Genomic DNA, 19,837 nt, shown 5'->3' on the forward strand with positions numbered 1-19,837 from the left:
AGTTGCAGCAAATGGAGGTAGTGGAAGGAAAGTGAAAGGTCGGTTGTGAATGCTGACCCAAGTGGTGTCTCTATAAACAAGCCCAAAGATATCTATCTATCTATCTATCTATCTATCTATCTATCTATCTATCTATCTATCTATCTATCTATATATATATATATATATATATATATATATATATATATATATATATATATATATATATATCTTTGGGCTTGTTTATAGAGACACTACATCTTTTAGTCAGACCAAACTCTGTGAAAAGCATCGTTTCAACTGGCATTACACTGCCACCTTGTGGAAGTTAGATGAAGTACCGTAGTGACTGGCCTCGGCTGAAACTTTTATTTTTAACCAGTTATTTTGGTCCCCTTGCTCTCTGAATCGGGTGCCCAGGGCACTAGCACCTGGCCCAGCTGTTTGGGATGAAGGGAAGCGAAACGCACACACAGACTCTAATTTGAGTCGCTTTTCCCAACATGTCGTGTTTTTCTACTGCAGGAAGAAATCATCACAGACGGGAAAACAAACATGGACCCAGAAACGTCTGCAGATTATCTCAAGCAAGCATTTATTTAAATTCCAATAATAACATCTGTATTTATGTACACATCAACATCACTCATTACATTCTCCCCAAATTAAAATAAAATAAATCCTCACATATCAAGAGCTGCCTACAATGGTAGACCAGTGAAATTTGTAAAATATATATAAATTTATATGTAAAAACAAGTGTAACATCAAACAAAAAAGTTAACATTCATAGTATTAATAATATTCAGTAAAAGATTTGTGCGGACACAGGTTTCCGATCATTTTGGTTAATTATCGGATCAGACTGCTTTTCTTCATGGAAATGCTGACGGGGAGGAGCGGACGACAAGCTCGGCTCTTCAACCCCGAACGTTTGTGCTCAGCAATTCAAGTGTTGACGGATGCATTTGAGCGAGTCGATCCGTCGCTGACTGGCGCTTACGCTTACTCACCGTCTGGAGTGCATTTCATGTCATTTGAAGCTCTCCTTCCTGTTTGAGAAATGTACGTGTCCCACTCACACCCATAGGATCCTGTCATGAGGTGAGGATGCAGCAGTGTGGTAGTGTTGTCTTGAAGCCTTAACTATAGAGATTATTAAATACCAAGGGGGAGATGATGAAACGGTCGTGTTTCACATTTGAAACTTTTTTTGAGTGAAGAAAGTCAAACATTAATTTATACTACATGACTTTTTTTCTCAAAATCTGCTTAAATACCAGTCAAAAGATGACATTCAGAAAATTCTGAGTTCCAGCCGAGGAAGGAGAACAGGAAAGACAAGTGATGATAGATGAAAGGCAAACAAATGGTTTGAACAAGTTTTAAATTCCTTTTCCCACCATTTCAAATACACATTGATCTGATTTCTGTTTTCAGAAACCTTCATTGTTTTGCAGTGAATCCATTATGGATATTTACTTGGTAACCGACTTGTGAAAACAACTTATGTGTTTGAGCCTTGCGTGCAGATATTCCACACATTTCCATCTATAAATCATCATGTGATCATGTACAGTTAATATGGATCTATTTAGAGTAGAACACAGCACCGTGTCTACGATCCCTCGACCGTTTGACTTACTTGGATTAAATGTTAACATCGATGGATCTCAAAGTGTCTTGTTAACCTAAGCTCAACACTCTAATATTAAAAAGAAACGCGTTTCTTGTGGGTGAACATTCATGTACGGACACACAATAGATTTTCAAATAAATTAAGATACTGCTGTTAAATAGACTGTATGAGAGTTGTGTGTTCACCTATTGTGCTTTTATGCAGAGAACTGTAGTTTACTGCTCGGATCTTCAACTGGCAACTCTGGGTCTCCACTTGATGTCAGTGTGGTCATGTGACCAACAACTCAGAGCAAAGCATTAGTTAAAACTAAGAAACTGTTGATGAGGAACTCATCGTGAGAGCTGCATCTCCATGACTACAAACATCAGCGGCGTCTGACTTTCCACTCTCCGTGGTCCTCTCTGTTAAAGGTGCCTGCTTCAGTGCGGGTCAGAACTTTTGACGGACAGGATACAAATCTGACCACCCCAAACAAAACTCCAGTGCACAGCTCCGCCAACAGGGAACAGAGCCTGGATACTGAAGTGAGGGGAGCGGGCGGCGCCAGGTGGAGCTGGAAGCCCCGCCTCTCCGTTGAGTGACAGTTCACCTGGGGATGGACCGCTTCAGTCTCTGGACTGGTAGAACAGGATGTAGCCTGATTCCGAGTTCTTGGAAATGTCTGATGTTAAACCGTAGAACTCCTCGATGGCTTGAGCGTCAATTTTCTAGAAGTCAAAATAAATCAAGTTAGACATTAGCGGAGAGCTACGTCAGCGCAACATTAAAGTAGCACAAGTTCACATGTATGTTTGTGAAAACATGTCCTGAAAGCATTGCGTTATCAGATGACAGTTATTCTATTTATTCATCATTTCTGCTGATAAAACTCTTCCAGAACAGTCTGCTGAGCCTGGTGCCAGCGGGCCTCGCTCCCATCCTCGTGGAAAAACACACTGAGTGGATGGGTCCATTTTTTGATGACAGCGGGAAAAGTTCTGCTGCTGCTGGACTGACTTAAAGTAAAATAAACAGATTTAATTTGGGCTCAAGTTTCCAGAAAAGGAAAAAGGAAAGAGTTGCATGTGTAGGATGAGACTGTAATGGGGGGGGAAAACAACAACGATCACTGAGGCCATCTCAAAGGAGAACATGTATTAATGTGTGCTGAATATAGTTTGTCTTCAAACTGTCGCAGCTGGTATTGCGTTGCAAGATGTGTGGGTTTAAAATATACACTGATAGTTGAGAGTTTCACCGGAGAACAAATGGAGATGCAAAGCTCTGACACACAACTTTAAGATGTTCTAACGCAGGTATATTCAAAGTCTGACCCAAGGCCCACTTGAGGACCTTGATCAGAATTCACATGCTCCAACAGTCTGTCATGAAAAAATACAATTTAGAGATCGCTGACGCCAACACATTCTCACTCCTAAGGTGACACATATTGATCATCAGTATGAGTCTTCCAGGTTGCATGTAGACACATAAGGCTTTCAAAAGAAGTTTATATTCCCCTTCCCGCAGCATTTCCTGACGCAGTAGGCAGCACTTCACTGTCCAACATGTCAAAAATACACAACGCTCCTTGTGGTTTCCATTTTACAACACCAGGTGATGTCACTCGGTATACGTAGTATACCACGTGGGAACATGAGCTCGACTCACAGACACATTTTCGACTCTGTGAGTCGAGCTCACAGTCACGTGGTATGACATATTCGAGTTCTCGTCAAGACCAAGAGCAAAAGTAAGTAAGTGTTTGTCATACATACATAAAGATTCATTTCTTACTGCAAATGAAATGGCAGTTACTCTGTCAAAATAAATCAAGGACTGATATGCTTTCATTGGAACATGGTCCTGTATTCTGTTTGGTCTCAGTCATAGTCTTGGCCCCCTAACTGGCCGTGGTATTGACTTGGTCTCTGGGCTTCAAAGTCTTCATCTTGCGCTCTGTATGCTCTTGTCTCGACAAGGTCTCGAGTGCAACACAACTAAATATATCAAGTAACATGTCCAGTCACGTAGCAATGAGAGCTCAGGACTGAACATCAGGAGGGGAAACATTGGATTCAACTGAAAGCCTAATGTCTAATTAATGAAGTGGCCATGGAGAAGACGAGGCAGATAATGGAGCTCGTGCAGCAGCCATCGGGTGCCCCAGAAACATTTGGTAGGTGGTATATAAGCACACTTTCAAACCCAAGTGCAATGCTATAGAAGCATGTGTTTCGGACTGAAAAGAGAAACCCAGACTGAGCGGTGAAAAAGCGCGTTGCTGCTGCTGAATGGCTTCCCAGCTTCCCTGTCAGCACCCTGCCAGAAGACATGTCAGGAAGAAGACGGTGATTTACTAAACCATCTAAGGCCATTATCCAGCTTCCAGCAGCCGTCGGCATCCAGCGTGAGCCAAAACCACGTCGCCTCAGCATGCTGCCGTTTGGCATCTGCTGCCAAGTAACCTTTTTAGATTGTTTTTCCTTTATCGCTCCAATAACCACTGCACACCACAGGAATCAGTGGTCCACAGAAGAGAGTTTTAATAATCCTTTTCACTAATATCCAGAGATCTATTTATTTTGTTTCTTGGTAAACGTGTGAGCAGATTCATAACATGCATGACCATGTGTGGTGAAGACGTTTCCCAAGTTCAAACCAAAGAATCCAACAGTACAGGCCAGAGATTCGGTAGTGATGGAGATTATGAAAGAGCAGAAGGTCTTTACCTCTACGATGTCATCATCAAACAGCAGCCAGAAGCCATGGCTCTTCACGATGGTGATGTAGTGTCCTCGGTTAGGACCGCTGCAGGAGACAGACAACAGCCCTTTGATTTGGTGAACTCTAACAGATCTCACCAAAGATTTACAAACGCTGAACTTTAAACAAAAAGATATTTTTCCCTTTGAGAGACATTTTATTCCATATCAGAGCTGCATGAGTGTGAAGATGCTTCACAAGATGTTTCAACGTCCTCACATAAGCTGGATAGCAGCTACACACTGTGTGAGGGCAATTAAGACCCCTTCACACAACAGTCGACTCTGGAGAGTGTATCCTGACGGTTGCATGACAGAAATAGGTTAGAGCTTAGAAAAGCTGTGTACTGACCTTCCACAGTGGACCACCACTGCCACCAGGTCGTACATACGATCTGGATTGGTGGCATCTCCGGATGTGTTGAAGAGCCGCAGCTCCAGGGGGAAGACGACACGATAGGACAGTTTGGTATAGCGATGTAGCTGGTCCATGTATTTAAAGCGCTTTAGGTGGAGGGCAAGGATCATTGGCAGCTTTTTTACCCTCATCCTGCGTGAGAGGACGAGGATGCTTTGGTTACTTATAACACACACACAGACTCCTGCCTTCACGGCATTCAGGATATTTAGTAAGCGTTTCCAATGAATTAAATAATAAAATTTGTGATAAAAAAAGTCACACTAACAGAGACACAAATGCAGATGAAGAAGATGACGTCACACACCTTTTCTGAGCTTCCTGTTTACTCCGGCACTGCTCACAGTAGTACTTATACTCACTACATAGTGTTTCTGTGTTGCTGAAGCCCCTGTTGAGAAGACATAGAAAACCTGCTTTTGTAAGGTGTGAAAATATAAAGACAGCATGACAACTCAATGAGATGAACACTGGCGGCAAGCAAATGGAAAGAAGTTTTACCGGAGACAGTGTGTGATGGAGGTATTCTGCTCTACGTCAACAGATAAATCCAGGAAGTCTTCGTCTTTACTGCTCACCTGCAGTAATAGAATGGAAAAACAATCAAATCAAATACAAGTCAATGTACTGTATAGCACTCACATTTGCAATCGAAATGAATGACCTCAAGCAGTTGATTTGACCAGTTATTATGGACTACATTGGATTATAATGCCCAATAAAGTAACAGCGCTTTCAAGATAATGGCAGTACAGGTTGCAAAATAAAATGTGATAATGCAACACAAAGAAACAACAGCAGGTGTTAGTGTAGGATGAAATGAATGTGAGTGTTGCTTCAGCATTATTCCCCTCAGCCAACAACTATAGCGTCACTGAAGTTTTCCATTCCAACGTCTCTAGTCATCAGCACTTACGGCTTCGCAGTTGAGGCAGCGGGTCTCGTTGGTCAGTGTGCCTTGGAAGATCTCGTGGACCCACGTCTGTTGCGTTTCCTTTCCTGCGTCCCCGTCCCCCGCATCTCCTCCTGCACTCACCCCCCCTCCTCCATTCTGCACCAGCTTTCCGTTCTGCTGCCGCTCCTGGCTCTTCTCCTCCTGTAGGAGGTCTGCGATGGTGTTGAGGAGGTAGTTGAGGAACTCATGGGCGTCCTGCTGCATGTAGTTGTCAAACAGCTCTGAGACAGATGAGGATGACATTAAAGGAAAGGGTTGAGATATTTTAAGTGAAAGGCGGAGTGTTTAAACAGTGAGCTTAAACAAATGAGAGCGATGAGTCAATCGAGGCTTTTCTGTCTAAGTTACAACATTCTCCTGCAGAATTTGGCAGGCGCCTTTATTCCCTCAGCCGTGAAATTAACTTCCAACACTCTTCACTCATCTTTGTTTGTCTCACTCTCAAATTCTCCCCAGTCAGCAGCGAGAGGAAGTCAATCTGCACTGATGAAGGATTCATTTAGATTCGACATTTCTAAGCATTAGTGTGTGATTTGCTCCTAGGCTGCCATGACAGGAAGTCACACTCCACACACATCAGCTGCCCAATTATACAAATGTGGTTGCTGCAATTTTGCATCATCCTGAAGATTACAGACTGCAACATCTGGCCTTTTCACAGCTTTAGTTGGCTGCATGTTCTTTGCCATTTTCGACCAGGGTGTGATCAAAGAGGCCATGTCATGAACCTTGACATGTCATTTGACGAAATAACTGCCACATTCCGTCTCAACATCTAGAAATGCAGAGCATGAGTCTGAATAATCTTTGTTCCATCAAACATAATACAACTTTGCTGACTTATTAGAAAGTGAAATTATCATCAGATATTATCATTGACACTGAAGGTAATTGAGCTGTGTCAAGGAGTGTGTGTGCGGTTGGGTTTATTCACACACTGACAAAACCTGATGATTCACTCTCTCACATAAACACAGAAATCTTTCCCAGACATAATAGTCAAGGGTTTCTTTTGGAGTAAAACACAGTCTAAAGTCTTCATCATCAGTCACGACTTCTTAACAAGCTCTGATTTCAATATCCATCCACATCCTTCACCCCCAGATGTCCATCCTCACTCGCCTCATTCTCCTCTTGCTTTGCTGCTCAGCATTCTTCAGCCATTACACAACACTGCCTTCACAACAGACTCCAAAACAAGGGTGTATACCATTTTCTTTTCTGAGACGTGAGATGAACTTTTTGGGGGGGATAACTCCGACTTTCTTCTTCTGCGTGGCGATGCTGTTGAACAGGTCGGCAAGGCAGGTGAGAAGTGACTCCTTGCGACGTGGCTGCACCTGAAGCATATAGGAGCATGGACAAACCGAAATTGGATGTTTCGCAGTAACTTCAAAGTTCAGCTGTCCAGCTGGCTTGTGAAGGAGGGAGAGAAATGGCACAGCATGGAGATGAAAATAACATGGCGCCATGTTCATCTAGGAGTAGATGACAACCATCAAAATGATCTCCACTGTCACCTGCAACAGCCTCTTTCGAGTAGTCCCTAGTTTTTCCACATCAGATTGATCGCAGAAGACATTCCAGTGCATTCTCGAGGGATGAGTGCAAAGCAAGGCCTTAGATACTGACCTTATATGCCAACACCTTCTCTCTGAACGGTCGACAGAAATACAGAGCCTGCAGCACAGAATTACAGTAGCAGGTGTTCCCAAACTGCAAACAGACACACACAGAATATTTTTTTAAAAACGATCAAAGATATTTTTTAAACATGTGCACCAACAGAGAAAATGGCAAGAGCCATAAAATGGGAAGTTCCTTCTCATTGAGTTGAATGAAAGATCCACCATATTCTCACGTTTTAGCGTTATTTGTTTCTGAAGAGCCACACTCACATTGACCAATCCAAAGTAGTGTTCATTAACAGGAAACTGTTCCGGTCCTATTTCCTTTTCCAAGGCTGAGGCATTGGCGCCCTGCAGAAGAGGGAAATAGTGGTTTTTTAAAGCCTCTCTAAGACATAAACACGGATGAACACAATGAGCACAATTGGAAAAATAAATTGTTTTCACTTGGCATGCAGCACAAAATATCCTGCATGAAAAAAAGGACACCATTCATTTACATTTCTTTTTCTTCTTTTTCTACCTTTAATGAGGTAGAATGAATGAATTCACCCAACTTGGCAGAAAAAAAACAATAATTCCAACAGTATGCAGGCTTTAGAGAGTTTGGTTGTGACAGTCAAATGGGAATTCACAGGTTCCTGGCTGATTGGATCTATGAGTTTGTCCTTTTAATCTGATGCTATGCAGTTTTTGTAAATGTAGACGGTTTCAACCAATTTACACAAACAAAAACTAAAATACACAATTACTCCCTACTTCCACCCAGACTAATGAAGCCAAAATGTATTAATCGTTCACAAAAGTCATGAGTAGATTTAGTAATGTAGGTTGCAATTAATAGCAAACTTTATCATCCACAGATGTGTACAAAAGTGAGTGTGCTATGTAAATAATTATACAATTTATGTGACTAAAGAGAGTTGTAAGACCGAAGAGCAGCATGGAATGTCACATAAACCAGTAGAAGCTCAACTCCAGAATACCCTGCCGTTTGTTTACAGTTTAAGCCTGTGGGTCATTCGTCGGTCAGTAAACAAGCTGGTGAAATTTGCCATTTAGTTTAGCTTGTGTTGGTTCAGAGCAGCTAATGTGTAACAGCATCAATGTCTACATCAGTCTAGAATTACAACCACAGTGAAGAGCTTATTGCTGTCAGCACGCACACATTCACACTGTCAACGCAGCGTCAACGCATTGGAAATATACACTAGCAGACAACACCTTCTCAACAGTCTGATCAAAAGTCAGAGTCACAAGTTAATCCTCGAGATTTAAGCTGCTTTGAGGTCAAGATGCCAACAGAACTGTCACGCAGCAGAGCAAATAAAGTCAGTTCTGACTGGTTATCCACCGGACTTGACACTTTCATTCACAGGACAAAGGTTAACGTTTATATAGGAATAACACCTATTTCAGGAAGCTCAATTACGATAAGGTGAATGTGACCGGTGCAGACAGGCAAGTTTAATCAATACATATTACATTTTATCATGAGGCTGGGTTTAAAACAGCCAATTCAGGGGTCTTAAAAATGGCTGACGTTTTGCTATTTCGATCAGAAGGTCAGCATAAATAGGCATATGGGCACCAATCTAACAATCTACCAAAAAAGGTCAAATCCACAGCGCATGCCCGAGGACACACAGACCACTTCCAGTCACTTTAACCTGAAAGGTTCTACTTAGCCTAAGAGGACTTTCTTTGCACAATTGGAACAGAAAACTCATGACATAATCTTGATGCCCTATGGATTGTCAGTAATCAACATAGAATTTCTATATTTCTGAAATGACTTTCTGACTGGGTCACATCTTTACACTGTGTCTGGGTGCTTCTTTCCAGGTCAACAACCTATCTAGCCTTGTTGCAAGTAAAAATGCACATAACTGGCATCCACTCAGGCGCATAGTGTAAAAGATGTTTGGGAGAACTATAGTTCCAAAAACGTGTATAGGTGTTATGCTGTTCATGAACAAAATAAGTGCCAAATCAGTCAATTCAGGAAGCGTTGACCCAAAAACTAGTAACATTTTAGTTTGTGACATTACATTCTACAGAATTCACGCGAGAAAATATAAACGGAATTACACTTATAACATAAACACACGGAATGACCCCAAGATGGTGCACTTTGTGGTCATGCTGATAAAACGACACTACTATACTATATTGCAGTTGGCAATGAAACCATAAGTATTTTTCGGTCCACCTTCGTTGGCTGGTTTATGGAGTGAACCATTAACCGGAGAAGCATCCTGCAACAGGAAGTGATTCATTCGCCCATCAGGTCTTATATAGGTTGTGTGTTATGAGCTGTCATTGATCGTGATGACTCACAGTCACAGAGATTTCCACACACGGAAGTGTATATAAAGTGTCACGACGGACAACAATGCTACTTATCCAGATGTGGAATCGACTAGCAAGCTCACTGAGCAAGTTTCAGCAATGGTCAACCCTGCCCCTCTTCTGTAAACAAACTACAACGCCACCAAAACCGACCCGCCCCTGTTCAAAGCCCTTTAGAGCAATTCACATTGCCCAAACATTAATCACAGCATCGCCCACGGGTCAATAATAGCACTCTAAAGTCCTTTGGAAGAGCGCATTATCTTATGTTGCCTGGTGAGACTAGCAGACAGGCTAACACAGAGCTAGCCTGCACCCTCGCCCCGGCACCGGACATCCAAGACAAAGCCGAATTCCAATGCCTCACCATCGTACAAATCGAGGCGATCTTGCGGACAGTCATCAGTATTTCCATCCGTAAGCAGCCATGTTGGTCCGAACCCCGATGTGGAAAAAGTGGGAGCCGATACGGCTGCGGAGTTCCGGGGAAGCTATCTGCTGGTGGCTACTACAACTGTCAAGTCACAGCAGACAGCGAAAACACTTCCGGTCAATGCTTACCTGTGTCTATCCAACGTAACGGCTGCCGTGACAGAGCACTTCCTATTTAAATAAAGTATGGCTCGATAGTGCAGCCATTTATATCTTACAGACGGGATTGTGGCAATGCGAAAAATTTGGAAGCAATTTTTGCTACTGCAAATTAAAAAAATGTACCGCTTCAAAAATATATCTGCATTAAACCAAGCAGGTAAACGTCGCTACAAATATTAATTTTACGAGACAATTGTAAAACAGATCCGTTAAACTCCATAAATTAATACGTTGATTCTACTTTGAAAACAAACCTGTACAGCTTCCGTCAATGATTAGCTTCAAGCATGTTCGCTTTACATAACTTCCTGTCTTCCACGAAGGGACAGAAGGAGTGTCTGCGGCGTTATCTTCACTTGTGGTGCGCGTCTTGGATCGGCGGGCGGTGCTTGGTGTTCAAAGTGGCACCTGGTCAAATTTGCGCTCCTCATTTCATTTTGAGAATTGAACTCATTTGTTTTTTATTTAACTGTGGGCGCACAGTATGTCTGTAACACCTTTGATTTGGATTTCAACGAGAAACTCCGCCCACGCGTGTTAAACACCAAGCATTTTTTAAGTTCTTACTATTGTCACATATTATAATTTCCATCTCGTTCAGGTCATCCAGATTTATATCAGGATTCATATCTAGTTTGAAATTCTCACTCTTTTTTGTTTCATAAATTAGAACAGAGTGACACCCCTGATGTTTACATATTTAATAAACAGTACTGTAGTAGTACTAATGATCAAAGTGGACGTCATCGATGTAGGGAAATTGAGTAGTATGATAAATCATTTTGGGACTAATCTGTCGTCATTTTGAAAGTTACTCCACTTCATTACACTTCATTACACAGAATTATATTTGGCTTTCATTCCATGATCATGAGTCATTGCTTTAACCTATTCGTTACATTGAATTGTCAGTTGAGTCTTTGTATTTTTATGTAGCCCACGGGAAACGGTGCCTTCATTCTTGACTTCATGTTTGTTTCCTGCTCCATGTGGGCTGGGAATGAGACCTGGGACTGGGACTGGGAAGAGTCTCATGGGACAGCGTGGGAGGATGTTCCCAAATCTGCCTCCTCTGCACTTACACGCCTGCTCCTTGTTGGTGACACAACTTGTTTAGTGTTTTTTTTCTCATCCGACTTTCAGATAATAGGCATAAAATAGAACTCATTCCTGGGATGGAATGAGATTCCACAGCTCTGGACATGCAACTGGATTAAACTTGGATGTATTTATCTGTCTATCTCTATATATAGATAGATATATATTGTTTGCTTTCTGTGTACTCTGGAAAACAGTTCATCAGCAGTAGATTGGGGGTCACCGAGTATTTTTGCTGGAGCATTATGGGAATATTGGAGTGAATTTGTGTCTGGGCGGAGCGGGCTTTGGGACTCGGAGGTCTTCATCTCCCCGGCGAGAGGACAGCTCGATGCGGCTGAGTGGCGACTCTCCACCAGGAAGCATGAGCAGCGTCGGAGGCGGCGGCGGCGGCGGCTCCGGGAACTTCCTGCTGGTACCGATACCAGAGTACCCGCTGCTGGACTGCGTGCCCAACAAGACGGTCAAGATCGTGGTCCTGGGAGCCAGCAACGTCGGCAAGACTGGTAAGGAGAGCGCAGCACTCTGTTTCTTGTTAGTGAAGGCCGTCCAAAGCAACCTCTGCTGACATTTTCTTCATATCGCGCATTATAAAATGTTCGTTTTATTGATGCGGGAAAAAGTACCAGACACTTTTTGAAATTAGCGTAAGAAATTGGACAGCAGGGGGCAGCAGATCGCACTTCTGACTTCGAATAAGTTTCTTATATAATAATAACACTTCTAACTCTTAATCATCATTCAAGAATTCCTCGTCCTCGTCGGGTTCTGACACGGAATTAGAATACTTTTATCATTACGTAAACATGTTATTATTAAATCCATATTGAATTAAAGTAGAATATTTCAAAATAAGATACACCAGTATTGTCTTAGATTTGCACGAATTGCCTATTGCGCCAACAAATCCATGTTTTTTTGTCTTATTTTGTCCGTTTTTTTTTTTTACAATCGGCTCGTAAACACACCATATATTATATAGGTTATGTAACAATCAAGTAAAACCAAATATAATTCGATTTTTTTTGTCAGATAACTTAAATTCCTTTAAAATTCACAATTAATTGTGAGATTCAATTCTGCAAGTGTGTCCCTCAGAATGGCTCTGCAAAGCCGAATGTTTTTAACTAACTAGTTTGCATACACTGATTTGTCAAACAAAACAACAAAGCAACGACTTATATGATTGATGGTTTAAAATAATGACATCATGGCAAAAGCAGAAAGCAAGGCCCTGTATATCTCCTCATAGTTAAAGAACCTTTGATAGAGTGGGATAGAAAAGTCGCAGAGTCAAACAATGTGAGGTTGTATCCTGACAGCAGACTAAACACATCAGTGGGCAGTCGGAGTCTCTTCAAGTGGCCACTTTGTCAAACTGGAGGCAAAGTAGTGGATCCACAGAACCAGCGCCTGATGACAGCAGGATGTTGCCATAATATAGATTTCTGAATTGATCCCCAGCAAAGCTGGTAAAAAGGTAGAGTTGACTAAATAACTCACCAGGGAAAGGAATTTGCTTGATAATTTTCTTTGTGTATACTTTTTTTTTTTTTTTTTAAATCCAGACTTTTTGAGAATCAAATATTTTTTCACGGAAACGGGAAATTCCAGCGGAACTCTCCAAAGCAAACTGTAATATGGGTCAGTGGGTCGCTGTGCGCCTCAATATATTTCTTTAATTTGTTGAGCTAGAGCTTTGGTTTTCACCCTGAACCCATGACAGTGCAGGGCAGACTCCTGTACTTATATTTCAACACAAACCACCATGCAGGGTGGCAAGTTCTTGTCAGCTCTCTGGAGTCCCAACCATGCCAGGTGTTTGTGATTGGCTTCACTTTACTGTGAAGATAAATCTCAAAAGGACTTTTGAATCCTCTGCTACTACATCACTGTTTTCATGATTATTTGTATAGCTTAACTTTCCCCTGAGCCTTAGACGTCTACGAGAAGTTTCAGCCAAACTTCACGGATAACTAATAACTGGTTAGACCTAAATCTAGACTATAGAACTTACTCCATTTATTATTAAATATGAAATAGAAAACCAACTAAAGGTCATATAATGATGGCCAAATGTTGCATTGGAACGTTTTTAACAGTCAATGATCAATGAGCAGACTGATAGATGGCCAGCCTAAAGTTAGACAGCTGGAAAACCTTTCATTTTTAGACCAGCAGTCGACCGATTTTAGCCTCGACGTCCTAAGAACCATCTGATGTCTTTTAGACCGATAAATGTCCAGTTTGATATAAATAGAGCAGCTTGAGGACATGTCTGTCACAGATGCCAGAGCTTGTGTTTTAAAGATAGCGGTGAGACAGTGCCGATATGCCGATATGTTTAAGATAATCAAAGGCATTTTTTAGCATCACTGCATTTGAAGTGTATCTACAGAGGTGAGAGTGTGACTTTTAAACATTTGGCTTTTGAACAGTGTTGTCCTTGATTGACGTGTTATGTTAAAGTGTCTGTGTGTTTCCAACCAAAGAAACAAAACAAAACAAAAATAAAATCCATTTCAACAGTATCATTTATATTAATGTGAGTTTTAATTGTGTTTACAGTTTGTGAAGTCACTTGCATGAGGCTTGTCTTTTCATGTGTTGCTGGATAGTGACACAAACTTACATAGGAAAACGCTAAGTAAAAAATAAACTCTCACTGCACATGCTCCCTTATTCAGAAGAAGAATATTCCAGTGTTGTTCAATTGCTGGTATTTGTGTTCAATCCTATCAGATAAAAGCCTCTAATAACCTGTTGTATTGATCCTCTTCAGCTCTGATCGTCAGGTTTCTGACAAAGAGGTTTATCGGGGACTACGAAGCAAACACCGGTGAGATCCTGTCCTCCTCTCTGCTGTCAGAGCAAACACCCGTTTACCTTTTCACCCAGACTCTTCCACTTGCAACTAGGCAAACAGCCACCATTGATTCTTCGGTCTGTTTGCTCTCCCTCCCCCGTCTGTCTCTCCTCAGGGGCACTCTACTCAAGGAAGGTCACTCTGGAGGGAGAGGAAGTTTCGCTACAGATCCAGGACACGCCCTGTGTCACTCTACAGGTAAGGAGATGGTTTTCCCGAAGAAAGAAAACTGATATCATTAAATGTTTACGTGGCATATGGAGTGCAAATTTTGGCACTTTGTTAAAACAATCACCGCAGGGCTCATTGATAAAATCAAGTGAATAGACAAAGGAAGATGAGTTAATAATTTCAGAAAAAGTGTATTTCATGAAAAATTCCTATCTAATAATCTCTTCTGTTGAACTGTTGTATGATATAAATGCCAGGGGCCACGCTTTCGCAGCTTCAATCCAAAACAGATAGCGGTCTGTCGACTCTGAACAGATAATTCTCAAGGAATTTGAGTGAGTGGATGCAATGGTCTTCACGCTGTGGATGGTTTTAATGAGAACAACGTGACACGCCATCCTCACCAGGAGTCTGTTTACACTAGCAGACCTCAGATCTGCTCATTTCCTTCACTTGTTGAGGGTAATGACGGTGAAGGAAGGCTTGGTTAAGATGGGATGGAATCAGATGGGACGTGTTCCTCAGATTAAATTCCTCCGAAGTAATTGGAGGCTGAGATGTTACACGCTCTCTGGGTGATTGTGAGCGCCTGCAGCTGCTTCCAAGAGTCATAACTGAGGATGAGTCTCAACATCTCACTTCTAAAATCGGTCTTGAGGATTCTACTGTTTTCCTGCTGCAGTGAGAGTTGGGTGGTCGTAAAGCCGCCACCTGCCTCTATAAACGGACGTCTGTGGGATTCTTAAACTCACATCCAGCTATTCACTTAGGGAACTCTCAATTGAAAAGGCAATGAACAAAATCATGCATTAAGGTTTAAGATGCAGATTAATAACTATCAGTACAAAAGACCTAAATAATATTGAACACATTACAAATTCTAAAATGTTGCCTCACATTAATTTGAAATTTATTTCAGTGAGTGAATTGCAATGGAAGCATGGTGTAAATGAATGAATAGTTCCAAGAAATTCTGCTTTTCTTTTGTTTAATTATTAAATTATCACTAAAATGATTGATATCACTATTTCAGTTTTTGTCAAGTTTAATGACATAATAGTGGAAAATATTCAGTAGCAGCGTTTCAGCGAGTGTCTCTCCTCCATATCTACGAGGTTCAGAACCAATGAACAAAATATACGTGTTTTGATTTTGTGTTACTTGAAGATCATTTAAAGCAATTATTAAATTGTTTAAAATTTTGTGTGAAATTTTGTGTTGACGTCAGGACGATGCTGATGGACTCTACTGCCAGGAGCAGATCAACAGGTCAGTTGTAACTCACCAGTAACAATGTCAATAACACTGGGCTGATGCTCACTAAATTCACTCCCAGGTCCATCTACTGGGCGGACGGTTACGTGCTGGTGTACTCCATCACCGACCACAACAGCTACAGAACTATCCAGCCACTTTATCAGCACGTCAGACGCATTCACCCGTCAGGCAACATCCCAGTCATACTGGTCAGTGCCAAACCGTCTTCACCTGACATCCCAGGCTGTGAAGGAGCTATGAACGCCTTATGTAATCTATAATCTGTAATCTGCACCAGATTGGGAACAAGAGCGACCTTCTCAGAGCTCGACAGGTGCCTGCGGACGAAGGCGAGACTCTAGCAGCTTCACTAGGTGAAGTATTTGCCACTCTTTCCTGCTTCTGTTTCAAACAAATGTTGACACTGCCATAAAGATGGTGGCGTCACACTGAAAACGAGAATTTGTTTGCAACACATAGTCGCCTACATTCAGCAGTGCAATGTTGATAGAATGAGCCTTTCATTTCAAGTTGCAGCCACACACAAACATGTCCAAACTATATCCGGCCTGTCGCCTAATGAATCAGGAATGTAATCTGGATGATAAGAGCAGTGCTGATCTGGACTCTGCCCACAGGAGGAGTGTACTTTGAGGCCTCGGCCAGAGAAAACCACGAGGGCGTCCACTCTGCTTTTCTGCATCTGTGCCAGGAGGTGGGCCCACTGTGTTGTTGTTTTGGTTTGTTCCAAATGGTGTCCATATGGTGGTGATTCACAACGGCCTCCCAATTGAAAGTGAAGATTTTTATTGTCAAAAGCAAACAAGGTTCAGACTTGAAAGTTTCTTAATCTTTCTTTTCCTTGACCCTACAAGATAAAAATTAAATCCGAATCACAGATTTTCACAAGAGAAGCGTCAGACTTTTTTTGTTACTAAAATATTACAAAACAAGGTAAAAAAATAAAAATAAAAGAACCGGGGTTTGATCAAGTTTGCATTTTATTCTCAACATGGGTTATAAATACAACAAGACCAGTTGAAGTGTTAATATCTGGGCTGCAGAATTATGGGTAAAATATGTGAATAATGACAGAAAGCCCTTTTATTCCAATGTGTTTTGCTAACAAAAATTAATTAATAATAGTAATAGTAGTAATTAATATTTAATAGTAATTAATTGTGACTAACTTTTCTTTTTCACTTGGCAAACTTCTTTTTTTCAAACTTCTTGAACTTCTTTACATGTTCGAAATGACCAATGTTTACATTATTATTTTGAACTTCTTTTTTATCTTCATAGTCATTTTATAGTCATAGTGATGCTTCCTTAAAAATGCAAAGCTCAAAAACAGATCCTTGTTCCTTTTGTCTTAATAAATCAGCAACAGTAATGAGCAACGCTCTTGACTAACTTGTCAATATGTAGTGGAGACCAAAAGAACAAAGCTCCTTTGAGATAGGCTGAGCCAACCAGGGTTGGCCAACCAGGAGGGGTTCAGTGTACTACCGCCACAAAAGCCAGTTGAAGTTCTTGGATTTCGAGTCAGGATGCCGCCTGGATGCCTCACTGCCATGTTCAACTGGGAGGAGGCTCCTCAGGACACACACAACTGAGACTATGTCTCTCATTTGCTACTTTGAAACAGCTGATGTAGGCGAAAAAATCTGGCGTCAATGGTTCAAACATTAAAGTGTATTTATGAAGCTGAACATTGTGTCCCACAGGCAGCTACAGAGCGACAGAGAAGGTGATTCCAATGTCATTTAATTCTAATTTGTGGCGAATTCAATTTCAAATTCTGTTTTTTTTAATATTCTTCACACTTGTGGAGAGTCAGCTTATTTTCTCAGAGCTGCCATAAGTCACCACAGAACCCACATTTACCAGGAGTTTGTTTATTTGGCCAGACTGGAGCGTTCCAGCACACCACATGTAGTCATTTTGAGGATTTCTACTTTCCGCTCTGGTGAAGTCGTTATTCAGAGACGAACGCTGAAAGAACAATCATTTTATTGGGACCTTTTATTTTTATTTTTATTTTTTTTTTAATTTTACCTGGTCAACCTGTAGCTGGTTATTGGCCGTAACACTCACTGTATATGTACTGTCGCAGGAACATGCTTGACTGCAGTAAATAAAAGTCAGGTACACTGTTGTTAGAGTTATTTTCTGCAACCGTTTTGCTCAGCTAAAAGGAAAGTACATGGAGCTCCGCAACATTTATTTACAATTCATATTCATTTGTTATGGTCTTATTGAGTCACTTACTCTCTGTTTCTCAGATTATTCGTGTTTTTGGTGGTGGAAACGGAGAGAAGAGAAAAGGAGGCCTCCATCTGGCCAGACCCAAATCTCCAAACATGCAGGAGCTGAAGAGGAGATTCAGACAAGTGCTTTCATCCAAAGTTAAATCTGCGACAACGCTCTGATGCCTGCCAACACTCAGAACTGCTCACGAGAAATACACGTCCACGTCGGTGGGGGATGAGGATTTTGTCCTGGAAAACCTGATGGAAGACTGGGTAGGAAAATGACTGATGGACTTGATCTGATGATCTCTGACCAGTGAGCTTCCCACATGGGAAGCCAAAAGCCATGAATGCCATAAACCATGTGAGTGGACTTCTCTGCTGGGATCAAAGCCTTCTAAAGATCATGAGCGGCGTTCATCAGATGGTGGGATAAAGGCGGATTGGAACACACTGAGAACTCCTCAGAACGTTCAGAAATGAACTGCTGCTTTTGGCTGTCTTCATGTGAGGCTCATGGGGTGTTTTGGTTAAAGCTGACCAAGTGTGTGCCAATAACCAGATCAGGAGGGACAATGAAACCCACCCAGTTATGACTCATAAGAACGCAGTGACCTCTGTTCCAAGGTTGATCCTTGTACTTCTTCACACTTTCTGCATCACTACTGTGTATTACACAACATGCAAAACAGGAAGTGGCCCCAAAGGCCAAACCTTAGTAGCTGAATTTGGACCTAAATGCTGAAGGAAAAGTGCAGGAATGTCTGTGGTTATTTTCAGGAAGAGGACACATCAGAGGGATTGATTAATAATAGACATTTGAAAATAAGTGGGTGCCAAGTCCAGTAATTCCCTTATTCCCTCATAGTTTTGTGTTGTTTATAAACTTTGATTTTCCCACATGATACAGCTTGACAGTCTTGGTTGTTTGTCTACGATCTTTTTGTTGTTGTTTGTTTTGTTTGGTTTGAATATTGACAAATGTCACAAATGATTCCCACAAAAATAAAACATAATACACTGTTTAAACTATACATAGTACACAAAACTGCACAGTACTGTATTCATCTTGTCCAAAACACACAATCAAATGACTTTGTAAAATGACTCTATTAATGTGTTATTACATGTAAAACTTTCATCATTTGCAACGCAGCTTCAGCTTTGAATACGTGCACAGAAATAAAAATCCTCAGACTGAGAACACGTCACAGAGACTGAGCGTCAACACCATTTCAGGTGGTCATAAATTACTCATTGAAAAGCCCTGAATCACCATCACTAGTAATTAAAAAGAAATGTTAATTACCTAAAGAATTTAAGTGTTAATGGGACCAAATGACAAATTGTCAACCTTAAACATATAACAAACCGATTGTTCCAACATTTTTCCACGATAAATTAGCTCAAAGAATCCAAACATTACATTTAATGGAGGTAAAGTCATTTGAATGGTTTATAAAACAACTGTGTTGCTCTAAGGCCTCATTCTGTAAAATATTTCACTGGTGGTGTAAAGCACAAGGTGGCTCGAGGAAACCCATTAGAAGGAGAACTGAAGGACAGAAATGAAGCTACACTGAGTGCGAGTTGGTGTGTGTTCACGACAGCGCTGTTCTCATGACCTCACACACAAAATTCCCATTAAAGACAAATTCTTCTGCATTTGGACTTTCTTTCTTGGTCACTGAACCACCACTTTGACCTCACCACACACACACACAAACATGAGCACACAAGCTCCTGAAAATTGTGTGTTGACCCCAAATTTTGAACTGCCGACCCTTGCCCTCTGAAAAGCTGCAGGGCTCCATCAGATTCTCTAAAAATGTTGTGATGAGGTCTGGCTGGTGGTGTGTGTCCCGTGGAAGGGACACCACA

The 19,837-nt window shown here is 41.4% G+C and overlaps 2 protein-coding genes across 4 annotated transcripts; one reads left to right on the plus strand and one right to left on the minus strand.

The window, feature by feature from the left end:
* Positions 1 to 565: 565 nt before the first annotated feature.
* usp12b (ubiquitin specific peptidase 12b) lies at positions 566 to 10,234 on the minus strand. 2 transcript variants are annotated; one of them, XM_053858528.1, is made up of 10 exons: positions 10,086 to 10,234; positions 7,637 to 7,717; positions 7,371 to 7,454; positions 6,949 to 7,078; positions 5,700 to 5,959; positions 5,285 to 5,361; positions 5,091 to 5,174; positions 4,718 to 4,915; positions 4,333 to 4,411; positions 566 to 2,328 (listed from the first exon to the last, which is right to left on the minus strand). In XM_053858528.1, the coding sequence occupies exons 1-10, from the start codon at positions 10,131 to 10,133 to the stop codon at positions 2,227 to 2,229; spliced, it is 1,143 nt and encodes a 380-aa protein (XP_053714503.1). In that variant the 5' UTR covers positions 10,134 to 10,234; the 3' UTR covers positions 566 to 2,226. The 2 variants fall into 2 exon arrangements, with proteins under 2 accessions (XP_053714503.1, XP_053714504.1); XM_053858529.1 differs by lacking the exon at positions 10,086 to 10,234 and adding an exon at positions 9,579 to 9,619.
* On the plus strand, positions 9,785 to 19,600 carry rasl11a (RAS-like, family 11, member A). 2 transcript variants are annotated; one of them, XM_053858530.1, is made up of 8 exons: positions 9,785 to 11,916; positions 14,193 to 14,249; positions 14,392 to 14,474; positions 15,676 to 15,716; positions 15,784 to 15,913; positions 16,003 to 16,078; positions 16,343 to 16,419; positions 17,990 to 19,600. In XM_053858530.1, the coding sequence occupies exons 1-8, from the start codon at positions 11,742 to 11,744 to the stop codon at positions 18,134 to 18,136; spliced, it is 786 nt and encodes a 261-aa protein (XP_053714505.1). In that variant the 5' UTR covers positions 9,785 to 11,741; the 3' UTR covers positions 18,137 to 19,600. The 2 variants fall into 2 exon arrangements, with proteins under 2 accessions (XP_053714505.1, XP_053714506.1); XM_053858531.1 differs by lacking the exon at positions 16,343 to 16,419.
* The last annotated feature ends 237 nt before the right edge of the window (positions 19,601 to 19,837 follow it).

The sequence above is a fragment of the Synchiropus splendidus genome, chromosome 3, assembly GCF_027744825.2.
Source record: "Synchiropus splendidus isolate RoL2022-P1 chromosome 3, RoL_Sspl_1.0, whole genome shotgun sequence".
Classification (NCBI taxonomy): Eukaryota; Metazoa; Chordata; class Actinopteri; order Syngnathiformes; family Callionymidae; genus Synchiropus; species Synchiropus splendidus.

Bases quoted from the DNA above. Each gene is read 5' to 3' on its own strand.
- usp12b (XM_053858528.1), bottom strand. From the start codon at position 10,133: ATGGAAATACTGATGACTGTCCGCAAGATCGCCTCGATTTGTACGATG. The intron at 5,362-5,699 runs GTAAGTGCTGAT...CTATTACTGCAG, and splicing joins GCTGCCTCAACTGCGAAGCC to GTGAGCAGTAAAGACGAAGA. The intron at 4,916-5,090 runs GTGTGTGACGTC...CCTCTCACGCAG, and splicing joins AAACAGGAAGCTCAGAAAAG to GATGAGGGTAAAAAAGCTGC.
- rasl11a (XM_053858530.1), top strand. From the start codon at position 11,742: ATGCGGCTGAGTGGCGACTCTCCACCAGGAAGCATGAGCAGCGTCGGA. The intron at 14,250-14,391 runs GTGAGATCCTGT...GTCTCTCCTCAG, and splicing joins GGACTACGAAGCAAACACCG to GGGCACTCTACTCAAGGAAG. The intron at 16,420-17,989 runs GTGGGCCCACTG...TCTGTTTCTCAG, and splicing joins TTCTGCATCTGTGCCAGGAG to ATTATTCGTGTTTTTGGTGG.